The 12949-nt window shown below is 60.2% G+C and overlaps 2 protein-coding genes across 2 annotated transcripts in view; one reads left to right on the top strand and one right to left on the bottom strand.

The window, feature by feature from the left end:
* The window catches only part of SGSH (N-sulfoglucosamine sulfohydrolase), a 291535-nt gene that overhangs the window by 67707 nt on the left and 210879 nt on the right, over window positions 1-12949 (top strand). The gene's annotated exons all lie outside the window — the stretch shown is intronic.
* On the bottom strand, window positions 8341-11788 carry CHMP6 (charged multivesicular body protein 6). The gene is made up of 8 exons (XM_057414256.1): window positions 11665-11788; window positions 11354-11463; window positions 10777-10864; window positions 10146-10232; window positions 9968-10033; window positions 9642-9722; window positions 9366-9420; window positions 8341-9021 (listed from the first exon to the last, which is right to left on the bottom strand). Exons 1-8 carry the CDS (start codon window positions 11725-11727, stop codon window positions 8969-8971), a joined length of 603 nt encoding a protein of 200 aa, XP_057270239.1. The 5' UTR covers window positions 11728-11788; the 3' UTR covers window positions 8341-8968.

Below are 12949 nucleotides of genomic sequence, written 5' to 3'. Positions count from 1 at the left end.
CTGCTCCCCTTTGGTTGGAAGCAGCCGGTGATTTATCCTCACGTTCAGAGGCACATTTCACAGATTATCGCTGCTCCTGGCTTCTCCCATGTCACAGTCCCTCGATCTGTGACACAGAACAGCCACCTGGAGCTGCCATTTGTGACAGGGAACAACAGCTACCTGCGCTGGTCCATGCTTCCTGCGCTGTCCCCGCTGTGCCCATTCAACACCTCATCCCTTTCTCCCTTCCCCACCCCATTCCCTATCGTATACCGCATCCTTTACCCCATTCCCCATCCCATGCCCTCCCTGCACCCCCGGCTGTGCTGCCCGTGCCCCATGGCGCAGCCCAAGGCAGAGCTGCGGCCCCGCAGCGCCCGGAGCACCCTGAGAATCCGGGGCAGGAAAAACCTGCCCTCGCCTCGTGCCGCAGCCTTGGCTTTGGTTGCTCTTTTCCCCCTTGGCTGCAGCTCCCTATTGTCAGGGTGATTCACTCCCTGGGGCTCGCAGCAGCTGGAGCGTGCCCAGGGTAACCATGGAGCAGAGCCCTCGCGGGTCGCCTGAATCCCCGCGGCACCGCCGGGCGCTCCTCCCGCTCCCGTTGCAAAGGCAGCGCCCTTCCACTGCGGAGGAGCCAAAGGCGGTGGGTGCAGTGTGGGACCCGCCGTGCCGGAGCTGCAACCGGGCTGGGGTAAGCTCACAGCGGCCCCGGCCCCGGCCCCATCCCCGCAGCGACGGCAGCACCGCACCCGCGGCGCCGGCCACCTCCAGCCCCGGGTGGAGCGAAGTTGCTGTGGCAACACCAACTTATGCAACAGCCGCGCGGCTGCAGGTGTGCGGAGGAAACTGCGGCTGGGGAGCCTTCATCACGGCCCGGTCACGCAGCCCAGCGCAGCCACGGCCAAGGGCAGCAGCACGAGGAGGGACCAGCAGCCCCCCGGGATGCAGGGGTTTGGCTCACTGAAAGGCCTTGGCAGGGAGGTGGCTGCCGGGCGGCATTGCTGCCCAGGGAGGGGAAAGCACTGCGTGGGGTCAATGGGAGCTGCCTCGTCGTCAGGGAAAGCCTCCCGTGACACAGGAGAGAGGTGGTGCCGGTACCCCGCGCCTTTGAATGTGATGTGTCACCAGTGCGTGCGGAGAGGAGCGTCACCGGCACAGAGAGGAGGAAACGGAGGCAGAGCTCCCGCTCCTGCCACCCCCTGCGTGGCACCGGTGGCTGAGCTGGCCCCGGGACCGGCTCCGGGCGGTCGCTGCTCGGTCCTTGGCACCTCGAGGGAAGGTGGATGGTGGCAGAGCAGGGAGCAGGGGCTCTTTGTGGGGGCCGGGCTGAAGAAGCCGCCTCCATCTGTAACTCACCTGCTTGTCCAACACGGGAGGACAAACAGCCCCTTCCTTCTCCTCACCTCCGTCTCAGAGCATACGGAAAGGGAAGGATAAACCCAGCACCTCCCATGACCCCGCGCTGCTCAGGGCTGGTCCTACCTGCAAGTGTCAACTCGTTAATGAGATTACCAGGACATTTCCGCGCTCTCTGGCTGGGGCAGATGGTTTCCCCATCGCAGCCGCAGCAGAGCCCTCTCCAGCCTGCGCCGGGGGTTGCTTGTTTCTCAGCTGTGATTTAATCACATCTTAATGTGATGGTTTTGGTGTCTGGGGGGGGATCAGCCTGACAGGTTGGAGCAAAACCAACCCAGCAGCAAGTGCAGGGCATCTCTTCCTCACCACCCTGCTCAGCTCTGACCCTGCTTTTTCCTTGGAGCACCCCATTAACCTCTGTGGGAGCTGGGGCAGCAAAACCCCCATAGCAACACCAACCCTCAGGTCCCGGAGCCACTCACCCAAACACGGCTTCACTCTTCCCTTGGTAGCGCAGGTGTCACTCCCGGGTACCCATCGCGGTTCACACTGCGGAGAGCTGGTCCCTCCATCACACGGGCACCACGTCCCTCGAGTGTGTGACATGGGGTTACTGCTCCATGTGCTGCCTCGAGCCACGCACGAGCTTACACCTCCTGTTCTGTAGGGTCAGGACTTAAAAGTTGTGCTGAAGTGGAGCTTCCCTGCGTGTGCCAGCAGCTCCCAGCCCCTTAACCCCCCGCACCGAGCACAAACAGGAAATCAAGTAAAGCCATTTACTGGGGATTAGCGCGGGATGAACAATCCAGGCTCTTATTGTGCTGGGGGAGCTGCAGGGCTGGAATCCAGCACAGGGGCTGGGACACGGTGACAGTGACTTCCAGCCTCTGCCTCACTCTGCTGAGCAGGACTCACTGCACTTGCAAAGCGGGTCAGGATGAATTCACAAAGCAGGAAACTGAGGCCCGGTGGGGTAACCCCGGGCAGGTTTTCCCTAATCCCAGCTGAACGAGACTCCCAGCAGCACAAGGCGCTGTTTCCAGGTGTTTGTAGGCCTGGAATTGTTTTGCCCACTGATGTGGCACAGCAGCTCTGTGCCTGTGTTGTGTCCTGCATCGGAGCACATGGTCCTGCTTATGGTGAGGGAGCATTGGGAAGCGGTTCTGCATCCTGGCCTTTCTGTGTGGGCCACACAGAGCCTGGGCAGGGCACTAGGACTGGGATCAGGTCTCACAACTGGGGTCATTAACAGCAATAGAACAAGTGGTGATGGGAGCATGGGCTGGGGGACGGACCCCAGGACCACCAACTCCTGCATCCTCTGAAGGAGCAGGATACAGAAGGTGGTGTTCTGTTGGTTGGTGTCTGGGATGCTCCCACTGCCCAGGTCAAAGCCGGAGCCTACCTCTGTGGGTAAAATAAAGCTGGCAAAGCGGCAGCATTCCCATAGCATGGACCAGGCAGCCCGGGCTCCCATCTCGTGACTGGGGGCACAGGGACCTGCTCCGTGTCCCCTGCAGACCCCGGGTGATGGGACACAGCAGAGCCGGTGCGCTCGGGCAGGGTTACCGAGGCCAGGAGAGCCGGGATCCGGGCGGAATCCAGCCTGGAGCAGCAGGGGCTCTCCTGGAGGGCTCCCGGGGAGGGTGAGCGCAGGGAGGAGCCGGAGTGACGGAGGAAACGGGAGTGGGTGGGAGAACAAAGAGCTGCGGATGCCGAGAGCTGCGCTGGGGACGGGGAAGATGGAGGGAGCGGAGGCACCGAGTGCATGGAGGACGCTGCAGGAGGTGCTGCGAGGCTGGAGCTGGCTGCGGGAGAGCAGGAGAGGTCCCGGCTCTGCTGCCTTCCTTAGGGACCAGGGAGAAAGGAAGGGAGGAATCCGGGCTTCAAAGCAAAGAGCAAACCCCAACCCCTGCTCAGCCGCGCTGGGGCGGGAGAGGACATGGAGGAGCCCCAAAACACGCCGGGCTCAGTGGTTCCTCCACGCTGCTGAGCAGCACAGAGCCCCTCTCACTGCTCATTGCCCCAGCCCCTGCTTCCAGGAGTGAGTAATGCTGAACCACAGCTCGCTCAGGAGCTCTCCGGGGATCCTTCTGAGTAACAGGAATAGATGTGATCCGCATAATTGGCATGATGGGATTCTGCATCACGTTGCTGAACTCGGGGAAGCACATGGGGCAGTGCCACCAGCTGATGCATCGCACGGCGGCAATGGGTGCTGGAGGACCTTTAGGTGCTGCCTTCCCCTGCAGAGGGCTGGCTCACAGAGAGGAGGCTGAGGGGCAGGATCAGGTCCCACTGCCACCTCCTGCCCCTGCCACCTCTTCCTTTCAGAGCCACCGTGGTCCCCAGCCCCACACCACCCTTGGGCACGTTTGCTGGTTCCACGGCCACACCGGATGGGCCCAGCCAGGCTCCCGCTGCCACATCCAGCTCCCATCCTGCTGCAGAAACACCAGGGCTCAGGCTGAAGCACACGATGCTCAATTCCCACCGCTCCTCATCCAGTCCTGAGGCTCCCCAGCTCCCCCATGGCACCTCCAGCCTTCCCGCTCGGATGCGCTCACGCAGGGGCATTGTCTCAAAGGCAGAGGCACGGCCCTGCTCTGGTCTCCGCTCACTTCCTCCCCCGGCTCGTTAATCACGCACTGTCAGGCTCTGGCTCCTTCCAGCCTGGCATCGGCTCTCCCACGCTGCCTGCACCCGGGTGGCATCCAAGGGCCGGGGCCCACGGGTCCCAGCGCAGCCCTGCAGGGACGCCCAGCGCGTGCCCACGGCCTCAGGAGCCGCATTCCCGGGAAACCCGCAGCGGGATGGGGTGAACCCGTGGTGACCCCCACTTCCCAGGGCTCCTTCCACCGCCCGGGAGCTGGATTCCGGCTCTCCTAGGGCAGGGCAGGCGCTGCTGAAGCGTTTCAGCCACCACCAAGCACCAAGCACCACCATCCACCGAGAGCTCCCGTCCCGCACCCAGCGCCAGCAAAGGTCACATTCCCAGGCTGAGCCGAGGCTCTCACAAACCTGCTTTGTTCCCAGCACTGCTCCAGTCAGGAAGTTTAGGGACTGCAGTGACAGGACAAGGGGTAACGGGTTCAAACTGAAACGGGGGAAGTTTAGAGTGGATAAAGAGGAAATTCTTTCCTGTGAGGGTGCTGAGGCACTGCAATGGGTTGCCCAGGGAGGTTGTGAATGCTCCATCCCTGGCAGTGTTCAAGGCCAGGTTGGACGAGGCCTTGGGTGCCATGGTTTAGTGTGAGGTGTCCCTGCCCATGGCAGGGGGGTTGGAACTGGATGATCTTAATGTCCTTTCCGACCCCGACTATTCTATGGTTCTAAGGAAACTGCGCGGAGTTTTCTTCCCCTCTCTTCTGTTCCCCACAGTTGAGCTACCAGAACCGGGGCTCTCCTCTGCCAGAGCCTCTTCCATCGCCCCCGTGACCCAGCGCGAGCCGGGGCCACTTAAAACATGACAGTGGGGAAAAGGAAGGGGCCAGCGGCTGGTTCCGAGCGCGCAGGCAGGGCAGGGGGGGTTGGCGCTGCCAAGGCTTTGAGCGCACAAGAAGTCACCGTCACCAGTGTGACCCCAAGGGTGGGAGCACCACGGCCACTGGGTGCAGGGCAGGGGGTGGGCGGTGATGAAGAGGAGGAGGGAGATGGAAGAACCCCCTGCAAAGCTCTATAAAGAAGTGCCTGGCCCTGACTTGGGGTTTGGTGTGGAGGGTGGAGGACAAAGGATGCGTCCAGGGTGTTCCCAGCAGGGTGGAACTGAGGGTTGCTGCTGGGGGGGGACAGAGCAGGGATGCAGGGATACAGGGGCAGCTCTGCCCAGCGATGCTCCTCAGCACTGCAGACCTTGGGGGCCGTGTCGGGGGGCACAGGCAGCCCCCGGCTCCCCAGGCAGCGCCGCCATCCAGCTGTGTTGGCATAGAAACTGCCAGGGCTCTGCCACCGCCTCCCACGTTACACAACCCAATTACACAGCAGTGAAAGGGCTGCTGCCACTTAATGGCGAGGGGGGAGAGGCTCCCAGGCTGCCGGGGGGACAGGGAGGCCTTGTCCCCAAACCAGCTCCTAGACAACGGCCAGAGCAGCGCCGGGGCGGGCTGCGGGGCAAGAGAACAGAGCCCCAGCGAGGGAATGAGCCCCGACTCCGCTGCCTCCCGGACACCAGGAGTCTATTTAAAGGCAGCGGCGCTTGCATAACAGCGGCACTAATTCCCTCTCCCCCACAGCCTCATGTGTCCACCCATTGGCAGCAGGAGGGTCTGTGCAGGCAGAGCCCACCCTGCTCCGCCCCGGCACAGGGACCGTCTCTGCAGAGGAGCAGGGAACAGGGGCCCTTCCCCAGCTGCTGCCACACAAGTCATGTTAAAGGCCACGGTGGCTGGGTCCGGCTGGAAGCACCACAGAGGCTCCGGGAGCCATCACCAGCTCCTGTAAATGCTCAGGGACTGGAATCCATCATCACCTTCACCCGAGCCGTGTGTGTGAGGGGCAGGATTAATGCGGTGTCCATCCCATGGCACAAACCTCGCAGTGCCTCCGGCACATCGCTGCCTCAATGACACGGGAGGACACTCCTGTTTAAGCCAACATCTGGCCAAGCACAACACAGCTGGAAGGGCTCCATGCCCAGCTCCCGCTGCGGGGGCCGGCTCCCACCCCGCTGCCCCAGCTGAATGGGTACGAGGCAGCGTTCACCATTAACACCGCTCAACACAGGCACCTGCGCTCCCCGGGCACAGGAACCCCGGCCCTGGCAGGGGCTGAGCTGCCACCAAGGGTCCGGGTGGGAGAGACCCGGAGGCCTCCCACTGCCTCCGTCAGTAGGAGATGGAAACCCAAACCAATGAGGAAGTAGCGGGGGGCAAAGCCCCAGCCAGTGGCTCAGCACCTCCTGGGCGAGGGGCCCTTGTCCTGTGCCCACAGTGGAGCAAGCACAAAGGTGGTCCTGAGCTGTGGCACCCTGCAGACCTGTGTGGGTTTTGAATGGTACCGACCCGCAGTGGGCTGGAACTGGATGAGCTTTAAGGGCCCTTCCAAGCCAGACCAGTCTGGGATTCCACGGTGTAAGAGACTCAGCCCAGCTCAGCCGTCCGTGGCACCACGGCTGGGGTTTCACGGGAGCCCTCCTGGGCAAACAGGGTGGTTTCTCTATCACACACGGAGCCTGTCCCGAAATTTCCTGCCACATCTCCCCCAGGAGCAGGGGGTGGGAAAGGGGAGGAGGGAGGCAGCGCCTCCAGCACAGACACTGTGAAAACACGAGCCTGGAAGAGGGATCGGTGCAACCGTCAGAAACCCTTTATTGTCAGAGCACACGCAGAGGTCACCCACCCCTCCTGGCTCTTCCTCTCCAGGAGACGCACGCAATGCGGTTGGTGCAGGGATCACAGGAGGAAGCCGCTGGCAATCTGCTCCCAACTTTCCTATTAGTTCTGTGAGCGGCCTCGTGGCTGCATTAACAAATACCAGGGGCTGCATCAACCCCTTCAGCGCTAACCCCACTGCCTCTGGACCAGCCTCCTCAGGGATGCTGGCTCCTGCCCGTGCCAGGACGCTCCTGAGAAAGCAAAGTGGAGCGCACAGGCTGGGGGTGCTCCCTCCTCCTCCTCAGTGATGCGCCAGCCCTCTTTAACAGGGCTTGCACAGTGGTAGCAGCAAGAGCTGTGCTCCGGGAAAGGCCCCTTCAGGAGCTCACGGCTCAGGCCGCCATTCCCCCCTATGGGCTACAAACGGAACAGGGCACGGGCGAACGCGTCCAGACCGGGCCAGCGAGGAGCGAAGGAGCCGCGCAGGGGAAACGTTGGGACAGAGCCAGGGCGCTGCTGGGGACAAGGCTCCCTCTGGTGGGCAAAGCGCGCATTGCAGGAGCGCCGAGCAGAGCAACTGCTCTGCCGGGGGCCCAGCGCACTCAGCTCAGCCCCAAGGCCCGCTTTAAACCCATCCCAGAGGAAGGTGCTGGCTAAAGCTGTCCTGGTCGGTAAACACGGGCCGAGGCTTTGCTGTGACACGTTGAGGGCGGGGTGGGACTGAAAGCGCTGCGGCTCCCAGGTGCAAACCGCCCCGAAGCCACACGCACGGGGGAGGAGGAGGATGCCCCGGCTGGTCTTTGGAACGTAAGAGAGATGACACAGAAAGGACGAGTCAAGAACAGAGCTGCTGCTGGCCCATCACCACACAGAGAGCAGCACAGCCTCTGGGAATACTTATTATTGTCTAGCACCAGATCACATAACCCCAAAGGCAGCCACAAGAAGTCTCCCAGGACCCGCTGGTCCTTCTTCTGCTGTCACAGAAACCGGGACTAAGGGTTGTGGCGTTGAGAACATAATAAATAAAGATGCGCAGTGTCCTGAAGAGCAGCTGCAGGCCGACAAGTACAGCTTGTGTCCAAGAACAGCCACATCTGCCCACCGCCTGCCTGGCCAGGCAGCATTCCAAACCCCTCACCCGTGCCGACCCCGCGCCGCCACACCGCAGGAAGCACCGGCCCATCCACAGCATGGATGGGACTGCTCTGCCCTCTGCTCGCTGAGCACTCGTTGGAGGGTTGATCTAAGCTTCATGTCAGGTACAGAACGAGCCTCACGTTTATCCCAGCCTGACCTTTCCTGTCTCCGACCCTGCAAGGAAATATCAGACACGAGCCAGCAACTGGAAACAGAATGGATCCTGGCCCAGCGGAACGCTGCAAAGGTGAACTCTGGCACTGGTGCAGAGCCAGGCAGGGACGGCTCCTGGCTCCCAACGCAGGCACAAGACTTCTTGCTGGGATTTGAAGAGGCTCATCAGGTTCCTGTCACCCCGAGGTCTCACTCGGCACGATGAGTGCAGGCAGATGGAGTAGGAGCCCAGTAGGAATGGTTACCAAGCGCCCCTGTCTCATGGCCAGCACAGGGCAGCTCATCACCTGCACCGAGATCCGGCTTTTCCTGTGTTAGCATCACTGCTGAGGCATCCTCTGACCTTTGCTCAAGTGAAAACACCTCATTCATGAGCTGGCTTTACACAGAACCGGTTCCAACCCGCAGCATGAAGTGTCACTGCCTGCGGAAGCTCAGGCTCGCTGCCTCCTTCCAGGCTGCCTGTGCCCCTCCAGAGCCTCATACACCCCAGCCAGTCGGATCTGCACGAGCACAAGGGACACCAGCAGCTGCTCCACAAACAGGATCAGAAGAAGGAAAGCGAAGGACTGAGGGCAGAGCAGACACAGTGTGGTCTGAAGGGCTCCGAGGGCAGCGGTTTGTTCTTGCCCAGCCATTTCAAACACTCCATCGCTCCAAGGGTGGCATCTCCTGGGGATTCAGTCAGAGCAAAGGCAGGTTCTTCACTGAGATCAGACCTAGAGAAAGCAGGTGGCTTCCCAAGTTGAGGAGCTGCTGTTTAACCCCGTGACGGCGCAGCTGAGTGACTTCAGGGTTTGAGTTACAAAAACAGAAAGCACTAGAAAATAATCTTGATACAAGAGCAATGATGAGCTGAGGTTCCCCTCCCCGCACAGGGAATCCTGCTCCACATCTGCCCAGCACAGCTGGGTGCTGCCGAGGCATTGCTTGTTCCCAGCACATGCTGGGATGGCAAACTGTCCCCGGGGAAAGGTATGTGGGGGAATCCCCAGCAGCAGGAGTTACGATGCTGCCACCAGCTCTGGCTTTGGCCTGTTCTTGATGGATGATGCTTCTGTGGAAGAAAAAGAACTTTGTTACAGAAACAGGGAATGCAAATGAGCTCCAGGCATCTCCTTGGGAGGAACCAGGACTTGGGAACAGGAGATGTAACAAAAAGGAACTCCTGAAGACGAATGAGCAGATGCCAAGTGAGCAGAGACCAGAGCCTTGCGTGCTCTTAATGCAAAGGGTTGGCTGGGTTTGTCAGAGCCATGTGGGGGAACAGCCCAGATGAACAGGGCTTCCAACCAGAGGGTTTGTGCTCCTTCACAGTCACTGAGACAATACTTACACTAGGAGAGGGTCTCAGAACTGAGAAGTAAGAGAAGCCAAAGCTGCAGGGCACGTAAAGCATACCTGGGATCTTCTCTGGAAGTGGCTCAGAAGGAACTTCTGGAAGCTCCATCTGTTCCTGCAAGAACATGGAAGACAACACATGACACATATCTGGTGGTGGCACTGACCCCTGGAGTGATTAGCCTGAATTATTGACACAATAACTGGGCATAAACAGGAACAACTGAGATCTCGGGGGGGATAAGATAAACTATTGAGAATGGGAAAAGATCCTTTCTCCCCTATTACAACCAGCTTCCTGAAAACGTGGGTTTACAGTGGTTACATCAGTCCTACCTGAGTAATAGCATTTAATTCTTCTAGAATGGCATCTTCATCCTCCTCTGTCAGGCTGCCAGCCAGTATCTCATCTATTTGCTGTGAAAGAGAGGATGAGAAAGGCTCCAGTAAACAACAGCGCAGCAGAAGCAGCTCTCAGGCGTGTACCACAGAACCAGGGTAACGGGGTACCCAGGAAAACTAACAGCTACATCACCTGCAGGCAACTGGGGTTTTATGCCTGATTTGAGTGCCTTCGAAATAAGGCTGGGAGCACCTCGCTCCTCAGAGAAGCTCTGTATGGCAGGGAGCTGCTCACAGCTACTCACGCACACAGTACATACCCTCTGGTACTCCACAGCATCCTGGGTTTCACCTATTATTCTTTCTACTTCTTCTATTGACATAACCTGAAGAAGAGAACCAAAACCCAGACGTGAGTGAGGTCTGCAGGGTAACGGCTACAAACAGGCAGGACTCTGCCAAGTCCAAAGCCTGCTCAGCCAGCCCGGTCCCACCAACCTGGTGCATCTTGTGCAGACATTCATTGCCTATTTTCAGGCCCTCGATGACCTTCATTTCGATCTGGGTGAATTCAATATCCTGGACCTGAAACAGAAAGGAGAAGGGGAAATGTCAGGGGCTGCCATGCTCCCGTTGCTGGCCAGGTACAGACTGCAGGGAACCCAGAGGAACCGCAAGCAGAAAGCAGTCAAGAGCCCTTTCCCTGTCAGTAGTTACGAACACACACACAAAGCCTCAGCACAGGCAGCTGCAAGAGCACACCCAACACCTGTGCCTGATTTCCAGCTGACAGCCTAAGCTGAGGCCACAGCTTCCACAGCCACCCAGAGCAAACACCCCCATTTCTGCAGCCCGGGCACTGAGGGGAGTTTCTCCAGCAGCTCTCCACACCCTGAGGAAAGCTTTAGTAATCTACCAACCACACGTTTCACACATGCCCTGCCCTAGAGAGTCAAAGCACGCTCACTGCTCCGTGCTTTAGGGAAGAGTCACTGCGCACGTATGATTCCAGGGAACTTCAGGGATATCTGCCCTGTGGACAGAGGCCCAGAGCTCCAATAGGGCTTGAGAGTCAAAATGTGATCCCATGGATGCAGAAGGAACGCCAACCCCAGCCCCGGGTCCTCACCATCCGCTCCAAGTTGCTGATTTGGTTTTCCGTTCTATCTAGAAGTTGCTCTTGGTAACGCTTCTTCTTCAGCAAGAGCATGGCTTTCCTGGGGGAAAGAGGAGGAAAAGCCCCAATGAAAGCAAAGCAGCCTACAAAAACCCCATCCAAACCGCACGTGTTAAGTGCTTTCTCCAGAAGAGCCTGAAGCCAGGCGCAAGTTAAGTGACAGCTCCAAACCGTCCTTAAGTGACAGCTCCAAACTGTCCTTAAGTGACAGCTCCAAACCGTCCTTAAGTGACAGCTCCAAACCGCTCCTGGGAAGGAAGAGTCAGGATGAGCAAATTCACCGCCCATCCACAAAGCCGGCCACTGCAATTGCAAGCGTACGGGCGGGGGTAACGGGAATGGGCCCCTTGCACAAGGAGCTCTGGACACCCACGGCCGTGGCAGGAACGCGGCCGCTGCTGGGTTAACCCCGCTGCGGCACGGGGGCCGTCTCGCCCGGCCGAAGCCCAAAGCTTTAAACCTCCCTTCCGCAAGGAGAGCCCCGACCCGCGCCGCTGCCTCCGGCACCCGCTCCCCGCCCTGCGCTCACTCTTTCTTGCCGTCCTTCAGCAGCTGCCGGGCGAGCGCTCGCTCCCGCTCCAGGTTCGCGTTTATCCGCTTCTGGTACTGCTTCAGCTTGTCCCGCTGCTGCTTCAGTTGCTGCAGGAGACAGCCCCGGGCTGTCACAAGCCGGGCCCCCACAGCTCCCGCCCCGCTCGCACAGGCCCGGCCGCCTCCGCCGTGCCCCCGGGGCCGTCCTCAGCGCACCGCGGCCGCGCCACCCCCCCCCCCCTTCGTCCGCGGGGACCCGCTCGGGGCCGGGACCCGCGGCGCTGCTGCCGGAGCCGGGCCCGCGCTCACCAGCACCGCCTTGTCCTGCTCCGTGACGCGGCTCCGCCGCTTCCGCCCGAAGAGGTTCCCCATGGCCGAGCCGCCGCCGCCGCCGCTCCGTGATCCGCTCCGCCCCGGCCCCGCTCCTGCCGCGCCCCGCAACGGCGGCCGCGCACGGCCCGGCCCGGCAGAACGCGAAGGCGAAAGAAAGCGCGGCGCAGGGAGGCGCAGGGGCCACTGGAGGGCGCTACGGGAACGGGCAGGAGAGCGGGGATGGGGATGCAGGGGATGGGGATGCAGGGGATGGGATGCAGGGGATGGGATGCAGGGGATGGGGAAGCAGGGGATGGGGATGCAGGGGATGGGGATGCAGGGGATGGGGATGCAGGGGATGGGATGCAGGGGATGGGGATGCAGGGGATGGGGATGCAGGGGATGGGATGCAGGGGATGGGGATGCAGGGGATGGGGATGCAGGGGATGGGGATGCAGGGGATGGGGATGCAGGGGATGGGGATGCAGGGGATGGGGATGCAGGGGATGGGGATGCAGGGGATGGGATGCAGGGGATGGGATGCAGGGGATGGGATGCAGGGGATGGGGATGCAGGGGCTGCACTGCTGCAGGAAACGTGATGGGGCAGAAGCAGCCAAACCACTCCCAAGTCCAGAGCAATTCCCCCTCTCCCTTCCCATCGTGTTCCACAGCTCAACCATGTCCCACAGCCCCTGTCCCCCCAAGTCTGCCCGGGACCTCCCCCCTACAACCAGCCCCTTGTCTGCAGGGAAACCGCCCAGAAACACAGAGCCCATCACCTAAAATCTGAGGCCACATCTCCCCCCTCCTGCCCCAGGAAACGATCCTCAGACCGGGAAGTGTTTCTGCATTTATTTTTTATTAACCATTTATTTGTTGGTAATTGTTTTACTCTCACATTACAATCGTGTGGGGTTCTTTATATATTTTTTTATTATTATTTTTTTTAAATAAATAGAGATAAGTGAACTTTTTAGGTAGGATGCTCTGCGGATCCTTGGTTAAACTTCATGATTGAAACCTCTGCGGCAGCCCTGTGACAGCACAGCCCTCAACACGCACACGCTCAGATGAAAGCTCGACAGGCCCAGCCAGTTAAAAACCCTTCCTCCTGGCCTCAGCTCCTCTCGGGAGCTCCAGCTTCCACCTTCACCTGCTGGAGCGAACACTGATAGAAGTTAAAAACCTAGGGGGTTCTAAGCTGTGCATGTTAATGGGTTACGTGCAGCTCCCATGCCCCGGCTCTGCGCTCATCAGCTCCCAGCATGGGCAGGGTGGAG

This window comes from Pezoporus wallicus, unplaced genomic scaffold (assembly GCF_028554395.1).
Source record: "Pezoporus wallicus isolate ANWC-B61680 ecotype Strahan unplaced genomic scaffold, APGP_CSIRO_Pwel_v1 contig_11546, whole genome shotgun sequence".
Classification (NCBI taxonomy): domain Eukaryota; kingdom Metazoa; phylum Chordata; class Aves; order Psittaciformes; family Psittacidae; genus Pezoporus; species Pezoporus wallicus.
The sequence above is the reverse complement of the archived record's forward strand: the minus strand, read 5'-3'. Positions and strand labels throughout refer to the sequence as shown.